Source organism: Calonectris borealis, chromosome 28 (assembly GCF_964195595.1).
Source record: "Calonectris borealis chromosome 28, bCalBor7.hap1.2, whole genome shotgun sequence".
Taxonomy (NCBI): domain Eukaryota; kingdom Metazoa; phylum Chordata; class Aves; order Procellariiformes; family Procellariidae; genus Calonectris; species Calonectris borealis.
In genome coordinates, this window is record NC_134339.1 from 4,312,862 (window position 1) to 4,333,206 (window position 20,345).

Here is a 20,345-nt window from a genome sequence, read left to right on the forward strand (position 1 = left end):
GAGCAGAGGGGAGCAGACGCCGGCCTGCGACGCTCCCCTTCAAGACGCAGCTTCGCCAGCCGGCCCTTCCTGGGGGTCACGGGGGGACACGGGACACGCTCCCAGGGGTCCCAGCCCCGCAGCGGGCAATGCTCCCCCCGGTCCCCTTCTCTCTGCCGGCTCTTGGCCCGCCAGCGAGCCCCAGCCTTGGTGGCCGAGAGCCCCAGCTCCCCGCTGCTCTCCCTGCGGGGTCTTTTTGCACGCGGGGTGACTGTCCCCAAATCTGCCATGGCTGGGACAGCCAGACAGGGACACCCCAAGCACGGGATGCCTGAAGGTGACAGCGCAGAGCCCCAGCCCCGGGGCTGCCGGGCATCGCTCGCTCCAAAAGAGCCGCTGGAGCTGGGGGTGCTGCCCCACCCCAGGGACCCCAAGGGCACAGCAGCCAGCACACCCAGGGACAAACCCCCCTCCAGCCCCAAACCAGCCATGGAGGGTGGGAGGGGGCACTTTTATAGGGTGGAGGCACCTTCCCAGCCCTAATCACCCCAAGGTGCCTCTGCCCGTGCTCCAGAGCACCCAGCAGCACGCAGGTGTTACTGGGACCAGCTGGAGAGCCCAGTACAGAACCCCAGCTGGTCCCAGGGCTCATCTCTGGCTCCTGGTGATTAATTACCCGTTATGCTAAGGACCCTCCTGGGCTGCCAGCTGCCACTCGGGGCACCCCAGGGCACCCACCCCAGGTACCCCCCCAGCTGCAGCCCCAGCCCCAGTTGGGAGCAGTCACCAGTGACACGAGCTGGAAGAGCTCAGCCCTTCCCCAGCACCGGCTCCAAACCCACCCCAGACGGGTGCAAGACCACCCCGGGAGCCCCGAGCGGGTGATGCACCCCAGGGTGCCCAGCGCAGCGCTCCCGCTGTGGCCGTCCCCACAGCACCCCCGGGCACGTCCCGTCCCCGCGCGGGCCCCGCGGTTGCGCCCGCCAGCCCACGGGTTGGGTTACGGGCGAGGGGGCTCCGGCGCAGGGAGGGACCCGCTCGCCTCCGCCGGAAAAGAGATAAGCGGCAGGTCCCCGACCTCGAAAGGCAGAGCCTGGCGGGTGGCCATGAGAGGGACACGCTGCTGGGAGGGTGCGTTGCTCCGGGGGCTCAGCACGGGGACGCAGGAGGGGACCCCCTGCCCGGGCACCCTGGGGTGGGGAGGGCATGGGGCACCCTGGGGTGGGGAGGGCATGGGGCACCCTGAGCCAGCTCCAGCCAGGAAGGGGCACGCGGCAAACGAGGTGATACACAGGTTTATTTTCTGCAAAAAAATAAATTACCACCCTCCTCCACCCCCCCACCCCCCTGCAGCCAAGTTGACCCCAAGGACGGCGAGATGCCCAGCACGGGGCCGAGGGCAGGACGGGGGGCCCTGGGCACCCCGGCCCCTCCACGGCCACGGCTCGGCGCACGGCAGGAGCGTTTCCAGCCCCTGGGTTCGCCCTCGGGGTCCCGTCAGCCGCCCCCTCCCCAGGCAACGGAGCCGAGGGGGGGGCTCAGGGCGGCCGGGGCTGGGGGCAGTGCCGGGCTGCCTCCCGCACCAGCCGGTCCTCGCGGGGCGTCCATGGCCGGGCGTAGCCGTCGTCCTGCAGCAGGATGCGGTTGAGCGTGCGCTCGTAGTTGACGTGCCGCCGCGCCATGAGCAGGTACTCGCCGCCCTCCCGGAGCGGGGGGCAGCCGCAGGTGTTGGGCACCCACACGTACTCCCGGGGCACCAGCGGGAAGCGGTGCCGATACGGCGTTTTCACCTCCACCTCGTAGCGCGTCTCCTGCCCCACCAAGCGCCGTGCCAGGATCCGGCCCTGGAAGACTGCGGGGCGAGAACGGGGCACCCTGAGCCGGGAACGTCCCCCAGCATCGCCCCGAGCCCCTCCCCGTCCCCCGCGCTCACCGAAGTCGCTCTGGCAGAAGTGTCGGATGCGCTGGGAGCGTCCCTTGGCCGGGCGGCACCTCCCGCATCGCCCTGCGAGGGCAAAGCTGCAGCAGTTTAAGGGGGAGATGGCACATGGCACCCCCAAACCCCCCTGCGGCGATGGGAGGGGGCATGGGGGCCCATCCCATAAGGAGAGAGGGGACACGCCAGGCTCCAGGGGTCCCAGGGAGGGTTAAGTCAGGGGGCCCTTTTTTGGGGTTCCCATCTCATGGAGAACCCCTGGGGCTCTCCAGGACCCTCCCCACAGCAGAGAGCCCAGGGGTGCGGGGGCCTGTGGGGACCCCCGTGGGGGAGCAGGCACCTGCGGCAGCCCCGGCCCAGCTCCGGCCAGGGGGGCTTCTCGGTGGCGGCTCCGTGGCAGAGCCCCCGGACTGGGGTGGCGGTGCAGGGGCCGGGGTGACCGGGGGCTCCCGGGGCGGGGGGCTGCCGGCCCCCCGGGGCTGGGGCTGCCGCAGGGGGCTGGCGTCACCACGGCCGGGCTGGGGGTGCCCACGGGGCAGCCAGAACTCGTACTCGATGCCAGGGTTGGGCTCCTGCAGCAGGACCTGCGCGGGCAGGGGCAGAGCTAAGGGGAGCGATGGGGGCCGGGGGCCGGCTGCCCCCATCCCCGCGCCGCCCCCGCCCTCACCATCACATGCAGATCCTCATCGGTGGGCCCGGGCGCCTCCAGGCTCTCGGTGCCGTCGGGAGCCCGGGCGTAGTGCAGCTGGGTGCCAGCCACCTCGTACGGCCCCGGCCAGGCGATGGACCAGTCCCCGTTGAGCACGTAGCGCCCATCGCTCGTCATCAGGGCTGCGGGAGGGAGCGCGTCCGGGGGCCGAGCACCGCACGGTCCCTGGGACCCCCGCGCTGGGCTGGGCTGGGGCTGGGGGGCAGCCTGGGTCCCCACCGGAGGCCTCTCCCCGAGCGGGGAGGGCAGCGTGGGCTGGGAGAGCTGCGGTCGGGGCTCGGCAGAAATCTGCTTTCTTGTAAGAACTTGGCTTCGGTCCCAAGCCGGAGCCAAACCCTGGTGTGCAAAACCCCCCGAGCCCCCAGGCCCTGGTCCCGGCGGGGATGGGGCCTCGGCTGCTTCAGGAGGGGGACTGGGAGGTCTGGGGACGGGGGTCCCGGTCCTGGTCCCGCGGTGGCTGGCCTGGCCCCGCTCCAGCTCAGCCCTTCCCAAAACCCACGGCCACGGCCTCTGGAAAAGTGCCCCAAGCGCCAGCAAGTTCACTGAACCCACAATGCTCCGAACAGCGTCCGAGCGGGGGAACCGGCACGGCACGGCACAGCATGGCACGGCACAGCCACCCCCTGCCCTGCCCTGCCTGCACCCATGGGTGGCACCAACCAGGACCAACTGGGATGGACTGGGACTGACTGGGACAGAGACAGGACGCGTCCTACCGAGGTAGTTGCGACTCTTGTCCGTCACCTTGATGTGGGTGGCCCCAGCCGGGATCTTGGTCACGTTCATGTACCCAAAATAACCTGGCAGGGGGGCAGAGTCAGGGCAGAGCTGGGGCACGGTCCGAGGGGACAGCGTGGGGACGGGGGGGCCAGGGCTGGGACGGGAGGGGACCGGGCACCGAGGAGCTCTGGGTCTGGGGCAGCCCCAGCCCCGTCCCAGGCACCAGCGGCATTAACCCAGCCGGGCCCCACGTGCTGGGGCATCTGGGGCACCCAGTGAAGGCCCTGGGGGGCCCTCGGGTGCCACCCGGGGCTGTCTGTCCTCAGGGGCATCATCGTCCTGCAGCCTGGCCAGGTACCCCATGGACATTGGATATGGACCACATGGACCCTGGGTGCCCCCAGGGACCCCCCAGAGGTCCCCCACCCAGCCCCCGGAGGAGCGACACCCTCTGCAACAAGACAAAATCACCCCAGTGACGGGTCTCCTCTGAGCCCGCTGTCCCTGTCCCCGCGTGTTGGGGACAGGAAGGGACCAGGGACGATGCGCCAGCAGCAATGGGGCAGATGGAGAGGGGAGGGGGTGACGGGGGACCCGGGCGATGCCTTGGGGACACAGACGGGGGTCGGGAGGACAGAGGAGCCAAGAGCCAAAGCATTCACCCATGGAGGGGGCCGGGGCAATGGTTCATTCACCGGAGGAGGGGTCCGCGCCCTGGAAGAGCCGGTGCACGAAGAGGCACGTGTCGTGGCCGCCGCCGCACTGGCCGCAGGCGTCGGGCCGCGTGCCCGAGCCCAGGATCCCATCGCAACCCACACTCTGCGGGGAGCCAAGACGTGGCCTCAGGGTGGGGGGTCAGGGCTGGGGGTCCCGGAGGTCCCGGCCCCACATGCACCCACCAGGCAGCGCCCGCCAACGCAGAGGTCCGGGGAGCCGGGGCCGCAGCGGGTGCCGTCCAGCACCCGGCCGAAGGTGTAGTAGAAGTTGTGCCCCACGGCCAGGCAGTTGAGGTCGCAGACGTTGGGGGCTGCCGGAGCCGGGTGGGAAGGGAAGGGGGTGACGCCGGTGGCAGCCGTGGCCCCCGGTCAGCCCGGTGATGCCGCCGGCCACCCCGGGACTCACCTCCATGGAAGGGCACCCAGCGGTACCGTGCCGGTGTGCCCAGGATGGGTTTGTTGTCGTAGAGGGAGCACTGCATGGCGCGGAAGGGCACCGAGCCGCCGGGGCAGCCCTGCGGGAGCGGCAGGATGGAGCCCCATGGGACCCGGACCGGGACCGGCCATGCCGGTGCCGTGGCCCTCGCAACGCTCACCTGGAGCTGGCAGAGCCGGTACTGCCGCGGGTCGCCCGTGCACGGCTCCTCCTCAGCGGACCTGTGGCCACAGTGTCAGCGCGGTGGGGTCGGGGCACGGTCCCCTCGAGCACGGTCCCCCTCGGGGACCCTCCCCGTCTCCGGGGCCAGGACGCCACCAAGCCACCGAGCCACCGGGCTGGGAGTGATGCATCCCCACGGGGGAGCAGGAGCGGGGACCACGGTGTCCCACATGGGGCCGCATCCTGCCAGAGCTGCACCCCAGGATGGGGGCGGCAGAGTCCGGCTCCCCCCATCCTCCCCAATCCCTTCCCCTCCAAAATCAGGCTGAATTTGGCCACGGCGCAGCGCGGTGCCGAGGGCCTGCGGGGACACGTGCGGAGGCAGTGGCAGAGCCGTGACGGGGTGTGGGTGCTGCGGGGGGTGTGGGGGAGTGGGGACACCCCGGGGGGGGCCATGCTGCCCGGTCCCCCACTCACCGCAGGCACCTCCGAGCACGGAGGGCGACGCCGTCCCCGCAGGAGCTGGAGCAGGAGCTCCAGGGTCCCCAGGGCCCCCAGGTGCCCTGGGCCGGCTGCCGGCGGGGCCGAGCAGGGGCTGGGGGCTCAGGGACCCTCGCCGGCGTCCCCAGGGCTGGGCCCTGCATGGAGGAAGGTGACGCTCAGCGCCGGGGCCGGCCTGGAGCAGCCCGGGGGTGCCGCCGCGCACCCCGAACCCCTCACCTGCGCGGTGCCGATGCCGCAGCCCAGGCTGAGCCAGGCCAGGAGCAGCAGCCGCCACGGCCGCCTGCGGGAGCAGAGAGCCCTGAGCCCCGGACCGGGGGGCCGGCAGCGGGGTGACCTGCATCCCGGCATCGGTGCCACCGCCGCGGCCCCCACGGGGACCCCAGCGAGGGGGGAGGAGGCGAGATGGAGGCAAGACGAGACACAGCGGGAGGGTCCCCGCCGCCGGCGGCACCAGCCGGGGATGTGGGGTCCGGTGCCACGCGGCAGCACCGGGGTCTCCGGCCGCGAGCGGGGCCAGGCGGGTGGGCACAGCCGAGTGGGCGATGCCACGTCCCGCACACGTGCCCACGAGGCTCCGGGCACGGGAGACGGCACCACCGCACCCACGGCCCCGCGGCGGGGAGCCGGGCCGGGCTCGCTGCCTGCCGGGACAGGACCAGACCTGCGCGGCGGGGCCGGGACTCCGTGTCGCTCCCTGATCCGGATCCGGCCCCGCCATGGGGCGAGCAGGATGGGGGGCAGCGGGGGGTCCCCCCCGGGTCCCAAAGCGCCTGACCCTGGAGCACCCCAACCCGCCCAGCCCGGGGGTGCAGGGGCTGCAGGGGCTGCAGGGGGGTGCAAGGGGCTGCAGGGGCTGCAGGGGCTGCAGGGGCTGCAGGGGGGTGCAAGGGGGTGCAGGGGCTGCAGGGGTTGCAGGGGGGTGCAGGGGGGTGCAGGGGTCCCAGCCCCGTGTCGGGGAATCCCCCGGCCGAGCCGATTTCCTCCCGCCGCGCAGCTCCTACGCGGACCGGGGATCGCGAGTGGCCGCCCGCAGCCCCGGACTCCTGGGTCCCCCCGGCAGGGCAGGGGATTGGGGCGGGGGTCGCGGTGCCGTCGCTCCCGGGGGGGGGTCCGGAACTCGGCGAGGGTCGGGTGATGCCGGCGAGGGGGCACCGCGTGCCTCAGTTTCCCCGCAGGAGCGGAGCTGACCCCGGGCGGGACGTGGGGGGCGGGGGGGGTGTCTCGGGGTTCCGCGAGGGGTTAAACAGAAATCGGGACCTTACCCGGCACCGTGGGGTCCCCCGCGGGGGACCGGGCCGCCCCGACACCCCCACCCGCCCATGCCGCCCCTCGTCCGTGGCGTCCCGGCGGCTCAATCGCGGTCCGGCGTCTCGGCGACGGGGAGGGGGGACCCGGGACGATCGGGCATCGCCTGCGCAGCTCCGGGGGGGGGCCGGGCGAGGCTTCCCCCCCCTTCCCTTCCCGCTCGCCTCCCGTCCCTCCCCGCTGCGTTATTAATATCCAGCCCCAAAGGTGCGCCCAGCCCTCCCCGGCCGCTCGTTAACCCTTCGGGGCCCGGAGCTCCGGCGGGCGAGGGGGGCTGATGGGATCCCGGGGGGGGCGCCCCCCCTGGGACCCCACCAGTCCCAGATGCAGAAGGGAAGGGGCAGATGGGACCCCCCACCCCGTCTCATCCTGATCCGGGACCCTCCCGGTCCCCCCGATGCTGGGCATCCCCAAGGGTCCCCGCTTAGTGCTTGGCAGATGCAGCCAGAGCACCCAGCACCCTCGCACCCAGCACCCTTGGGCCCCACGGGGCAGCCCCAGGTACCCCCAGCCCAGAGCCGAAGGGGTTACGGTGCCAGGGTGGGGGTGTCCCTTGGGGTGTCCCCGCTGCAGGGCACAGCGGAGCAGGCAGGATGGTCCGGGGGTGCGCAGGGGATGAGCTCCCCGGGTGGTACATCGAGGACGCGGGCAGCGGGATGCTCTACAAGCGGGGACGGCTCCTGGGGGAGGTAAATCCCCCATCGCCCCCGCGTCGGCCCTGTCCCTGCACCCCCGGGCAGCCCCTCACCCCAGCCAGCACCCTCTTCCCGCTGGCAGTGTCACATGCCAGCACCCCACAGGGCTGCAGGGGGTCCCCGAGGTGTCCTGCTCTGAGGGGCACCCACCACAACCCCTGTGGGAAAGGGGAAACTGAGGCAGCGGGGAAACGCTGGGACCAAGCCAGAGCAGAGCAGGTGCCTGGGGCCAGCACCAGCCGGGTGCCCTGGGCTCCTCAGCCCCAGGCAAGGGCACGTAACTGGGCATCCCAACACCCGGGACCCCCTTCTCGCCCCTCGGCTTGTCCCGGGGTGCTGGGCTGCTCACTCCCGCGGGATCATCCTCACAGGGGGCCTTCGGGCGCTGCTACCAGCTGACGGAGGTGGCCAGCGGCAGGGTCTACGCGGCAAAGGTCATCCCGCACGCCCGGCTCGCCGCAGTGGGCATCGGGGAGAGGGTGAGTCTGGGGGACACAGAGAAAGTCCCCAGGGAGGGGGGGGCGATGCCCGTGGGGACCCCACACAGCCCCACAGCCCTGCCCTTGCCCCTTCTCCCGCCTTCCTGGGGTGCTGGGTGGGTTCCCATCCCCGAGGGTACATGCTGGGGGTCCCCGGATCCAGAGGGTTCCCTCGGGGGCTGCCGGGCTCGCGCCGATGCAGGTGGAGCGGGAGCAGGAGCTGCACGGCCGCCTGCGCCACCGGCACATCGTCCGCCTCCACGGGCACTTCGCTGACCGCGGCCACCTCTACCTGCTACTGGAGTACTGCAGCCGGAGGGTGAGCGAGCGCCGGCACCCCAAAACGGAACATCCCCGCGCCAGGGCTTTGCCAGGCCCCGAGGTGGCACCTCGCTCCATCCCCAGTCCCTCGCCGACATCCTGCGGGCCCGGGGGAGGCTGACGGAGCCGGAGGTGCGGTACTACCTGCGGCAGATCATCTCGGGGCTGCGCTACCTCCACGGACAGGGCATCGTCCACCGGGACCTCAAGCTGAGTGCGTGGGGCAGAGCCGGGGCGGCGGGAGGGGGAGCCGCACCGGCCCCGCTCGGGCTCATCTCCCTCCGCAGGTAACTTCTTGGTGACGGAGAAGATGCAGGTGAAGATCGGGGACTTGGGGCTGGCGCGGCGGGAGGCACCGGCCGGCCGGTGCTGGGGGTGAGTGGGGCCGCGGTGCTGCCGGGGGGGGGCTGCCGGGCCGGGGCTCACCCTGCCCGTCTCCCCAGGGCGCTCTGCGGGACGCCCAGCTACCTGGCTCCGGAGGTGTTGGACCGCAAGGGACATGGGGTGCCCTCGGACGTCTGGGCCCTGGGCTGCGCCATGTAAGCGAGGACCTGGAGGGCGGGCGGGGGGTGCTCCCGGCCCCGCTGAGCAGCCAGACCCCCCCCCAGGTACGCGGCGCTGACGGGCAGCCCCCCGTTCGAGGCGGCTCACCGGCAGGAGCTGTACGGGCGCATCCGGGCAGCACGGTACCCGCCGTCCCCCCACCTCTCACCCCGCGCCCGGGCCCTCATCGCCCGCTTGCTGGCCCCCGAGCCCGCGGCACGGCCCAGCCTGCGGGACGTGCTGGACCACGGCTTCTTCACCCAGGTGCGGGGCCGGCGGGGGGGCCGGCCCACGGGGACACGGCGGGGATGGGGGGGTCACCGCCTCTCGCTCCCCAGGGCTTCACGCCGGACACGCTGCCGCCCCGCGCCTGCCGCTCGGTGCCCATCTTCGTGGGACAGGATCCGCTGTGCAGACTGCTGCGGGGGGCTGCCGCGGTGCTGGTGAGGGCCTGGCCGTGCCGGGAGCGCCGGGACTCACCACCCTGCCGCCCCGACCCCACAGGGACCATCTCCCCCCCGTGAAGGAGCAGCTTCCTCGGCAGGACCTGAGCCACGCAAACATCCGCTTAGGAAAACCTTTATTAGTGCTAGGAACCGTCTAAAATCCAGTCATTGAAACAAGCAGGGTGGGACGTGACCATTACGAACGGCACACACACACCAATTTGCCTTTAGAAAAGGTTAACAGAAAAAAACCCAAACCAAACCCAAAAGGGACCTCTCCTCCCCGCCAGCCTGGGATGGTTTGGGGACGAGGAGCTGGGGGGGTGAAGGTGCAGCTCCGGGGAGCCCGGTGTCGTGCCGGGGGATCACCCACGCCCAGGGATCAGCAGCGCTTGGGGAGGCGTCGGGTCCCCCCGCCCCGCCCGGCCGCAGCCCCGGGCAGCCCCTCTCACCGCACCGCCAGCAGCAGGGGTTACTGGAGGGAGGGACAGAGTTATTTGTGGCCTGGGAAGGAGGGAGGAAAAGTGCGCGGTTTCCCTGTTCAGCTTCAGTTCTCTCCCTCAAGAGAAGAGGTCTGAAAGAAAACCCTGAAAGCTCAGTAAAACATGACACTTAAAACACCCACAGCGTCAACTCGAGAGCGCCCGGCCCTGCGCAGCCGGCACCCGGGACAGTTGCCTATGCCTAAAACAGAGTGGGGACAAAGACAAGATGCTCAACGTGGCCCCAGCAAGCACCGAGGAGCCGCTTCGCTGCTTACGGACCCGTCCACATGTCAGCGCAAGAGGGGACCGGCGAGGGAGGGTGTCACCGGCCTTCCCGTGTCACCAGGGGGGTCTGGGGGAGGGAGGTGACAGCAATGGCTTTGTCTGCACTTGGGGCAAGCTTTCTTCCAACGCTCTCATCAGCGGCTGCGGGGAAGGAAGCCAGAGCTGCTCCGGCGATGCAGCCCAGACGAGAGGAGAAGCAACGGGAACAGCCCAGCCGGGGAGGGACGGCAGCTCCCACGCGCAGCCCTGGCCGGGGCCGGGATGGAGGGCGTGAGCGCGGGCACTCGGCCTCTCGCCCGCACCCTCCGTGGGCTCAGACCACGGAAGAGCTGCAGGGACTGATCCCGCAGCCCTCAAACGGTGTCACGCAGGGTGACGCGAGGCTGGAGGTGTGGTGGGACACCAGAAGGTGAGATCTGCCCTCAGATCTCTGCCGTCGCCACAAATCACTCGCGCCGGCGGGAGCTCGCAGCTCCCCTCCAAGGTCCTGAGCTCCCCTCCGCTACCGAGGAAGCAGCCGCCCTTCTGCCTACCCACACACTCACTGCTAAAAACCTTTCCCAGTCCGAGCGCGATTCCTACGTCAGCAAAACCAGAAATCAGCCTTTGCCCTTGGGGTCAGAGCTCCCCTCCGGCAGCTCCGACCCACAGCCCTGCACGTGTCAGCAGAGCTGCCCTCCTGCCTGCTCGGGCACGGCGGCACCGGCAGGAATGCCACCGCAGAGGCGAGCAGAGGGAAACACGCCGTACCATGCCACGCCATGCGGGCACTGGTTTTAGGGTTCTCGGAGAGGGGAACAGCTGGGGGGGCAGGTGGCACAGCCTGGCTGCTCCCAGGGCTGGGCAAAGGGCTGGCTGCCGTCCCCCAGCTCGGCGCCGCACCCAGAGCCCGGCCGCTCAAGGCCTGGCACAGAGCCCGCTGGATATTTTTATCCCCGGCATCCGTGTTGTTTGAAGTTGTCCGCTTTTTTTTTTATTTTTTTTTTTTTTCCACAGCCCTCCCCTGTCCCACCCTGGCTTAGAGGTGACAGCAATAGCAACGCACCCTCTGCTGCCACGACCTGAGCCCAGAAGGCATCAGCCTGCCCTAAGACGGCCCCGGGCGCGGGGTCCCAGCAGCTCCCATACAGCCTGGGGGAAGGTACAACCTCCCGAGGACGCCTGGCAGCGCGCGGGGGCCAGGCCACGCTGCCCAGACCCCCTGTTCTGGGAAGAGCTGCAGCGGCCATCTCTGCCCCCCTCCCAGGCCTGCTGCCCCGGCAGGAACGCCTGAGGGGCTGAGGGCAGGACGTTCCAGTAAATGCGACGGGTTTTAAGCTCTGGGATCTCCCCATCCTTTATCCCGCAGCTGCCCAAAGACGGGGAGAGCTCGACTCCCAACGCAGCTTCCCAGGCCGCTTGTTTCGCGCTCAGAACAGTAAGTCTGCCTCTGGGCGCAAAAGAAGCCAAGCCTGGTGGGTAGTCTCATTTCTTAAAAAGAAGGGATTTTAAAACAATGATTCAAGTTTGGTAACTCCTCTCACCCTCCTCCCCGGCTATAAATGCGGCCGAAACTCACCCTCGTGCAGAAATCAGGTTCGAAGTTCAGCCAATTTGTGTGGGCTACCGACAGCCCCATCCCCTCGGGGGGTGACAAAGACAATTCAACTCCCTTTGCAGAGCTGTCACCGCAGAGCCCTGGACCAGGGCTGAATCCGGCTCCCGAAGCCCAGGGTGAGCTCGGAGCAGGATCCTGGAGGAACAGCTCCAGGCAGGGGCTGGCCCAGGATGCGTTTGGTGACAGAAGTACCGGGTACTGCTTGGCCTGAGAGGACTGGTGCGTAGGCAAAGGAGCTGGCTTGACTCAAACGGACTGGAGCAGTTTCTCAGCAGGCCGAAGGCAGCGAGTTGCTCTCTACCTTCAGTCCTTTGCTGGCCAGGAAGGCGTCCTGCTTGGGCTCGCGGCCCAGGAACTTCCTCAACATGTCGGAAGCATCCAGGGAACCGCCGGGATGCAGGATGCAATTCCTGTAATCCATGCCCACCTGCAAGGAGAGAGACGCGGGTACACGTAGGACACCTGCCCTCCCGCTGACGCCGCTCCCCCGCCGTCCCCGACCGCCTCTGAGAGCCCGAGAGCCCGGCGTGCAGGACGCCCTCCCTACCTTGCAGTTCATGATCCCCTCCTGCTTGAAGCGCGTGTGGAACATATCCATGGAGTACACTTCGCTCCAGAGGTAGCCGTAGTACTGGGCATCGTAGCCTCCAGCCAAGTGGCCAAACGTGGCGGGCATGTTTGTACCTTTGCGGGAAAGGAAGGGAAGGGGCGTCAAGGGGAAAGGCTGCTGGAACCGCTCACAGCACGGAAAAACCCCTCCGTGTAAATGTGTCAGGGCAGGCACTGGGTCGGCTTGTTCACAATCCCAGGGGAAACAGGGAAGAACTTTCCAGTTATTTTTGTATGTTTTCAGCCCTGCTTTTCCTGGAGAAACTGTCCCCCTTGAGCCAGCCTGAAGCCCCAGCCTTGAAAAGAACCTGCTGAGCCAAGCTTGCAGGCCAGGCCTAGAGAGAAAGCAAGAGCGGGACCCCCGAGCCCCTGGGTACCTGGGGTGGCAGGGACGCCCAGAACCTCTTCACACAGCCGGGCAAACACCTCCACGGGGTCGGCCTTCGTCTGGGTGTGCAGCGCCTGGTCCACCTTGGCCAGGACGATCTGACGCAAGTTGAAGAGCCCTGTTCCCAGAAAGAGGAGGCAAACTGAGCTCCTGCCTGCAGGCGGGAGCCTCTCCGAGGCCGGGTTGCAGCAGGGCAGGCTGGGGAGCTGCCGTAGTTCTCCCCACACCCAATTTCTGACCCACTTCCCCAGCCCAGCCCAGTTCAGCAGCGCCCACTCAGGCCTAAGCCGCATCCCCTGCCTGCAGATAATCCCTGCCTCCCCCTGCACGTCTTCTCACTGCGCCACCACCCAGCCTGCTGCATCTCCTGCCACGCCACCCTCGCTCTTCCCAGATGAACAGCAGCCAGATGTGGTTCCTTCCCCCCCAGTCCTCTCAGTCCCCACAGGGAGTAAGACAAAGCCTTTCCTCTGCCTGGCCAGGTCACTGAGGGTCCCCTTCCCCTCCCCACACACAGGGGACACCATGGCAAGGCTCTGCCCTCGCTGGGGACAGCACACAGCCCTCATTCCCCTCCCGCCTCTCTTCGCTGGCTCCCACTTCCCTCCGCAGGGACCCACCCGTGTTTGCCTGCCGGGATTTAATGAGCTTCTCCAGCAGCTCATCAGGGATGGGGTTTCCAGTTTTGTAGTGCCTGGACATGCGCAGCAGCGGCTCCTTCTCCCACACCCAGTTCTCCAGCATCTGAGACGGTGCCTCGACAAAGTCCCGCTCCACGTGTGTCCCACTGAACATGGCAAACTCCGCCTAGGAGACACGGCAAGCTCGGAGCGGGGCGTCATTGAGCCCCACAGGGGAGCACGACAGGGGAAAGGTAACAAACCAACCCCCTGCCAGCCCCGCCAGGCCTCACCTGAGAGCACAGCTGGTGCATGACATGCCCGAATTCGTGGAAGTAGGTCTCCACCTCGTCGTGCTGCAGCAGGGAAGGCGCATCCGGCGTGGGCTTGGTGAAGTTGGCCACCATGGCAGCCACCGAGATCTGCCGGCTGGAGTCCGGCAAGAGGCAGCCCGGCTGCAGGCCGAAGCAGGCTGCGTGCCCGTACTTCCCTTCCCTACGCCAAGAAGAGAAGACTCTTACACGGATCCTCCCCCACGGCCAGCACGAGCCACCGCGCAGGGCAGCGCGGTCCTGCTCAGAGCAGAAGCTCCTGGAGACGCTGCGATTCACACCAAACCCCGTGCTCCTGGCTCAGCCCTGCCTAATTACGCACCGCTCCCTCCGCACAGCCACGCGTCTGGGAGCGGGACGGCCTCTCCTCTTCCCCAGGCGCATGGCAGGCCCTGCTCCCCCTGCCCTAGCCCTCTTCCCTCGCTTCACCTTGCCCAAGGCCTCACCGCGGGTACAGGTCCAGGTAGAATTTGCCGATGGTCTCCCCGGAGGAGGTGTCCTTCACCGTGTAGAGCTGGACGTCCTCGTGCCAGACCTGAGCCTTCTCTTCTAGATGGAAGGTGAGCCCCAGCAGCTCCTGGTAAATGGCCAGCAGGCCCGTGGTGACCACCTGCATGGGGAAGTACTCCTTCAGCAGATTCTGGTCCACGCTGTACTTGGTCTCCTCCACCTGGTTCATGTAATAGCGCATGTCCCAGGCATTGATGCGGTTGTCAAACTCCAGGCCACGCTTCTCGCATTCTTTCTTTTTCAGGTCCAGGATGACAGCCCGTTCCTTCTCCCCGAGGGGTTTCAGCTTCTGGGCCAGCTCATCTAGGAAAACCAAGGCAGGGTTAGTGCCCGGGGCTGCGAGCAGCGCACCCGGCCCAGCGCACGCCCCTGCTCTTCCTCTCCACGGCCAAGTGCCGTACCCAGGAACGTAGCCACTGTCTTGCTGCCTTTAGCCATGTTCATCTCCAGCACAAAGTCCGCGTGCGTGTTGAAGCCCAGGAGACTGGCTTTCTGAGCACGCAAGTCCACCAGCTCCTTGAGGATCATGCAATTTTCCTGCAAGGCAGAGTCAGACAAAGAGTGAAGTGAGGTACGCAGGTGAGAAAGGAAGCACAAGCCCCAGTGTGGAAAGAAGCACAAATCTTAGACGAGACCCCTTCAGTGCCTGGACCTGACCCAGCACCTCGTCTGGCCCTGCGGGCAAGCAGCAAGGCCCACCTACCTCTTTGCACCTGGAATTGAACATTTCCTCCACCTTCCTCCTCGTCTCGGGCACGTAGCACTTCTTCAGGAGAGGGAAATAGTGCGGGTATTTCAAGGTGACTTTCAGCTTGCCGTCCTCTGTCTTCTCCAGGGAGTTCAGGAAGTCCTCAGGGAGCCCCCCTGAGAAAAGAGCAGACAGGACTGCTGGAGAGCCCAGGCCTCTCCAGAAATACCAGCTCTGGGACTGAGCACAGGAACAGGCTCTTGCTCCTCGGCCAGAGGAATCCAGGCACTCAGGGCCACACCGGCAGAGAAATAAGCCCGAGCGTTCCGTACCTAATTCCTCCTTTGAGAAGGGCAAGTAGGTAGTGTCTTCGTTGAGGTTCTTGTTGAAGTCTATGCAAAGGACGCTCAGCTTTTTCTTAATAGCTTTGATTTTCTTTAAAATATAGATGAACAGAGAAAAGTCAGTCGAAAGGGGGAAGTCAAACAGCACTGTTCACCGTCTCCAGCCAGCAGCCTGCCTGCCGAGTTGCCCAGAGGTCTGCCCTTGGCTTTTATTCAAATGCAACGCTGCAGAATTAATTGCATGCAGGCGCCGAGCTCTCAGTCTAGAACAGGCTCCCTTTGATCACACCTGGTAGGAAAGCAGCCACCTCAGCAAGGTCCCAACTGTCTCCTGCCAGCTCAGGAGCTGCAGGTGTTTAAGCAACAACCTCCTCTACCCTTATTTCATTTCACCTTCGCTTCTATTTTTAACCCAGCTTCGAGCTCCATGCACTGGCACAAGGTAAGAGAAGGAGACCCCGAGCAGCTCACCCCGACCGCCCCTTTGCTTGTGGGGGCCGGGTGCTACTTCCACTCCTGACCCGCACAGCACCATCTGCAATCTCAGCTTTTGGGAGCCCCCTGACTCCCAGCGTCAACCCCACTTTGTAAATGTCATCCCCATCCGACGGAAAGGAAAAAGAGGGGCACAGAGACATCACCCAACGCGCCCAAGGTCACATGAATCAGGGGCAAAATTCAGGACTCTGAGCCTCAGTCCTCTGCTCTAACGCTACAGCGTCCCGTTAGTCCTGCAAGGCCTCCTCTACGTGTGCTTACTTTAGCTCTGTGATCTCACCTCCTGCGTTTCCTCAGGGAGATGGAGACCGTTTCTTTTACCCAATTTGATCAGCCTCTCTAGATATCTCTTTGCTTCAGGCTTCAGTGAAGCGCTCTCTGCTTTCTCCTGTAAAACAAAACCCATGAGCACAGGGAACCGCAGGATCAGGTGTTGTAGAAAGTTGGTTCCCGGTGGGAGTTGTGGGTTATTGTAACGCAGAAGCAGATGGGAACACCCATGGTGTTTGGCGCATTAGTTCCTATCGGATTGCTTTAAACATCTCACCTTTATGCCGTATTACAGCACTTTTCAGGGCATTACCCAGCCCCTTCCCCGAGTGAGGCAGGCTGGGTTTACTAAAGCCATTTTACCAAAGGGGTAATCGAGGCCCTGAGGGGGGGCAGAGCCCTCAAACCCCAACTCCCCAGTTCTCACTAACAGCTGGACCATTCCGCCATGATCACACAGCGATTCAGTTCCAGGCCTGACTCGATACCATTCCCTTCTAAGTTCTGGGACAAGGGAAAAGGGTTAGTTGTAATTGCAGGAGGTTTCAGTGCCCTGCTCAGGTGCATCACCGACAGAGCATCCTCCCAAGCACACACCTGGAGCCAGACAATCCTCTGGTACACGTCCTGCCTCATGCTCATCTCCACGTCAAACTCCGAGAGCTTCTTGTCAGCCTCGGTGCTCGCCGCACGGATGTCTTTGCAAGGAGAGACGTGCTGGGGGAAGTCCAGCATGTTCCGACGGACTGGAAAGAGAGAAGAGGGGTTACAGCGAAGGCAACGGCTTCATGTCCCAGAACTGCTCGTGAGTGGGAGTGTGCACAGAGAGCCTGTGTTAATTTGGAGCCAGTTTGACGGCCCTGGAGCCTGACCTGCCCACCCACACAAAGGAAGAGCAAGGCAAGCTGCTGCCGTCAGACAAACCCAGAGCTGTCCTCTCTGAGCAGCACTCAGTCACCCGCAGCACCCGTTCACCCCTTCCTCGCTGCCGAGCACATCTGTCCGCTGATTTCCCACTACAATCCATCTTTCTCACAAAACTCACACAAATTTCATGCCTGTGAGATCCCAACGCCTTTGCCCCAGCTATAGCTGGTATCAACGGTTTCAGGAATCACAGGAGTTCTACGCTGGCAGACACACGGGCAGCATCGTGGCGTGACTCCTTTCCCTAGAGGACCAGGCTAAAAGTGACACACCTTTACCGCAGGCGCTCCTCAAAAGCCACCACGTCCCAGGTGTGCTCTGTCCTGACATATTTCCATTTTAGAAGTGAAAACAGGGAGAACATTGCCTGCCACCATCTCTGCAAAACCTCAAATAATACAACGCCAGCGGGAAGGCGCTGCCCTCCAGGCACGAGAACTCTCCACCCAGCAGGTGAGCAGGCAGCTACTCTCTGTTGCCCAGGGAAAGTGCTGACAGTTCTGCTGAAGATAACATTACCCCTGCTTAGTAAGGGCTTTTCCTCTCATTTTAGGAAAAAGAAATCAGAGAGAAGAAAGAAGAGGCTTGCAGGCTGGCTTCTGCTTCATACAGACGTGACGCTTCGCAACATAGGCGGTCAGGCCAGCTAACAGATGCCGTGAGGCAGGAGGGCGGCTGCGTTACTTTGGCACTCTACTGCTGTAAATAATTAGCCAGAGACATATCAAAGCCTGCATCGTTTGCCAGCACGATGCCATCATGTCATGTTACTTTACACATAATCCTTAAAACGACAGCAGTGTTTAAACAAGGCACACGGAGAGACATTTATCCACTGCCTTAGGGAAAAAGTTAGAAAAGAGCTGAAGATTTCTTAGATCACCCGAATCATTTCTGCTAATGCACAATTTGTTCCCACTAATGCACCCTGACACGTAAAAGCAGGAGACAACCTTGAAAACCTGGCTACTCCTCCCGCAGACCATCCCGCTGCCAAAGTGCCGTCCTCATTTTCGACTCGCTCTTCTGTTCCAAATCTACTCTATTCTTTGTACTTATATCTAGCTGTGTAAACATTAACTGGAAAAAAACAAACGTACTGCTGAGGGAGCCAAGCGAAGAAAAAAGCAGATGACAGTGCAGAGCAAAAAAACCGCCAGAAAAATCTTAATAACACGTAGATTTCCAGAAAGCCCGTATTCCCCGTCAGTGTACATACCCGTATATTCCACTTCCACATCAGCCAGTGCCTTCAGAGTGTTTTCATAGGACACCTCGCCCTGCTCCTGGGAGCCCACCCGGTCGTACACAAGCTTGGTCCTCTCCGTGAGCTCTGCAGCCATGTTTTCTATCTGTTCGGCAGTCAGGTCCCATCTTAGCTGATTTGCCAATAGCCTGGGGGACTGGCTATCCACAACGTTACCTGGGGAGGAAACGGTCCATGAGACGCAGTCTTACACGGGCTGGAAAGAAAATTCAGCTGCATAGCTAAAACTCGATAAAAGCCCTTAAAGGAGAGGCCCAGCAAACAAATCACGCTGATGGGCAACAGGGCTCCTAAGGAACCAGGGCGCTGGCGGCAATCAGCAGCCGGATTATTTTCCGGGCACTGTTTACCCTCTCAGTCATGACAAGCCCTTCACAGAAACCTGACTCCCTCCCCGCTCTCTCCCCGCCGTGCCTCTCCCCACGGGAGGCGGGGGGGCGGCTGTCCCCTGCCCGGGCCGGGAGCGGGGGCAGAGAGGTGACAGCGGGGGCAGCGGGAGACCACGGTCTCCCTACACAGCCCGCAGGGGGGCTGCTCCCGGCCCCCTCCTCCTGCCCCCATCCCTCCCTCCTCCATCTCCCCCCTGCCACGCCACGCCACGCCAGCCCCTCGCCCTTGCCCTCATCTCCTCCCCCGCGCCGTGTGCTCCTCGCCCCCCCCAGCCCCCTCGCTGCCCCCCAGGGCCCCCCCGCCGCCGCCCGGTACCTGTGGGGGGGGCCATGCCGGGGGTACCGGGGGTGCCGGGAGGCCCCGCTCTGCTGACGAGGCCGGGAGGAGACCGCGCCGGCCCCACGCACGGAGCATGTGCCCCAACCATAGAGGCGGGCGGAGAGAGAGGCCGCGCCGAGGGATTCTGGGAGAGTGGAGGACTGGGCCGCTCTCCCCTTCCCTTCATCCCATCCGGGCCGGGGGGAGCGGCCTATCGGCCCGAACACGTAAAGCCCCATCCCTGCCCCGGCCCTCAGCCTCGGCGGCGGCGGGGCGGCGCCACGGGCCCGGGAGCGGGAGCGGAGCCCCGCCGGGAGCGGCACCCCGGCCCGGGGCTCCCGCCCACCCGTTCCCATGGCAACGCCCCCTCTCTATGGTAAAAATCAGGGCGGGGCGACAGCGGCGCTTCCGGCCTCTGGCCCCGCCCACGAGGGGCGCAGGCTGCGCATGCGCGGAAGTCTCCGCGCCTGCGTGGTCTCCTCCTCCTGGCCATATAAGGGCGGGGCGGGTGTGGGCTGGCCCTGGCTGCAGCGCACGCGCGCTCTGGGCGGGGCAGTGCGCAGGCGCGGTGGGCGGGGCGCGGCGCATGCGCAGTGCTGAGCCCGCCCCGCCTGAGGCGAGTGTCGGCGCGCCCGGTGAGCGGGGCGGGGGGCGGAGGAGGAGGAGGGGGGCCGGGCCGGGCCGGGCCGCGCCGCGCTCCCCGCCGGGAGCCGTCTGCCTCCGGTCCTGGCAGGGGCAATGCCCAGGCCCGGGCTTGCGGCGGGGCCTGGCGCTTTCCTCGCCCGGGGTCCGCTGTGGGCCGGACCGGGGGCTGTGGCGGGGTGTCCCCCCCTGCGCAGGCCGCGGGCTGCGGGCGCGTTCCCTTGTCCGGGAGGGAGAGCCCTGCCGGTGCTCCCGTCTCCCCACCAAGCGGTGTGTGAACGGGGCTGCCTGCTGGGAGCGGGGCGGTGGCCCGGGGCCCGCCGCGCCCCTCAGGCCTGCTCCCTTGGGGCACCGGCGGCCTGGACTGTAGTCAGGGAGCCGGCGCTGTGGGTGAGGACAGGTGCCTCCCTCCTCTCTGCCTGCCCCCCGGGGGGCCGGGAGGGTTTCTGGGCTCTCTGGCCTCGCTTGTCGCCGGGGCTGGGAGCCCGGCACAGACTTTCACCCGAGGCACCCACCGCGATGCCCGTCTGTGCCTGGGACCGGTGGTGTCTCTGGTGTCTGTCAGTGGGTTGGGGCCAGCTTAGCTCTGTGGGGCTCTCTGTTACAGTGGTTGTGTTTAAGCCATTTAGTTTCTCTATTAAATGACCCTAAATGGTTTTCTGTGCTACAAACCATTCTGGAGAGGCAGAGGACTTCAGCTCAGCAGCAGTGCCACGCAAGCAGCTGCGTCTGTCCTGCTTCCAGGACCCGCACTGGGATCCTTGCGAAGCCCCAGCCTTGGGGTGTGCTTATGGGGGTCGCTTTGCTTTGGGTCCTCACTCTCCTTTACCGTTGGCATCCTGGCAGGGTAGGCTGGCAAGCGGTGCGGAGGATGGGCAGCCCTGAACCCCAGCTCTGCTCACAGTGGCAAATTGCTTCAGCCCTTGTTTTTGTTTCAGAATCAAATTATGGTCTGGAAGCCGAGGTCTGTGGTCTTTTAGTGGTGAACTCCTCAGTGCTCAGTTTATCTAGTCCTGGTCAATCAGAGACATTTTGGTGACCCCCATGCCTGCAACACCTTCAATGTATTTCCCTTGGCAGGGCTGTGCTGTGCAGCTTGTGCTGAAGAAGGTGAATTGAGGCCTGGAGGGTTCACGTAAAGGGGTCGTGGTTACAGCAGAGAGTTTAATGAAGGCTCTGGAGGCCTTGGCTGGTCCTGAACAACTCCCTTATCCTCTCCTTTCA

At 65.7% G+C, this 20,345-nt stretch overlaps 2 protein-coding genes across 2 annotated transcripts; both read right to left on the reverse strand.

Annotated features, from left to right (window-relative positions):
* Nucleotides 1–1,373: 1,373 nt before the first annotated feature.
* Nucleotides 1,374–6,483, reverse strand: ADAMTSL5 (ADAMTS like 5). Its single transcript, XM_075175216.1, is given in 13 exon segments — nt 1,374–1,831; nt 1,913–1,984; nt 2,256–2,499; nt 2,583–2,829; nt 2,831–2,888; nt 3,341–3,424; nt 4,040–4,163; nt 4,244–4,371; nt 4,467–4,575; nt 4,657–4,717; nt 5,136–5,296; nt 5,379–5,442; nt 6,425–6,483. Coding segments are annotated over 13 exon segments (1,725 nt in total). The 3' UTR covers nt 1,374–1,517.
* A 2,585-nt stretch (nt 6,484–9,068) lies between these two features.
* THOP1 (thimet oligopeptidase 1) lies at nt 9,069–18,810 on the reverse strand. The gene is made up of 13 exons (XM_075175806.1): nt 18,477–18,810; nt 17,724–17,927; nt 16,175–16,323; nt 15,588–15,695; nt 14,798–14,900; nt 14,481–14,641; nt 14,179–14,314; nt 13,714–14,080; nt 13,229–13,430; nt 12,936–13,122; nt 12,305–12,433; nt 11,866–12,002; nt 9,069–11,745 (listed from the first exon to the last, which is right to left on the reverse strand). The coding sequence occupies exons 1-13, from the start codon at nt 18,664–18,666 to the stop codon at nt 11,587–11,589; spliced, it is 2,232 nt and encodes a 743-aa protein (XP_075031907.1). The 5' UTR covers nt 18,667–18,810; the 3' UTR covers nt 9,069–11,586.
* Between the last annotated feature and the right edge of the window lie 1,535 nt (nt 18,811–20,345).

Excerpts from the sequence above, each read along its gene's own strand:
- THOP1 (XM_075175806.1), bottom strand. The coding sequence starts at position 18,666 with ATGAAGGGAAGGGGAGAGCGGCCCAGTCCTCCACTCTCCCAGAATCCC. Across the intron at positions 13,431-13,713 it reads TACCTGGACCTGTACCCGCG|GGAAGGGAAGTACGGGCACG; the intron begins GTGAGGCCTTGG and ends TTCTTGGCGTAG. Across the intron at positions 11,746-11,865 it reads AGGGGATCATGAACTGCAAG|GTGGGCATGGATTACAGGAA; the intron begins GTAGGGAGGGCG and ends CTCTCCTTGCAG.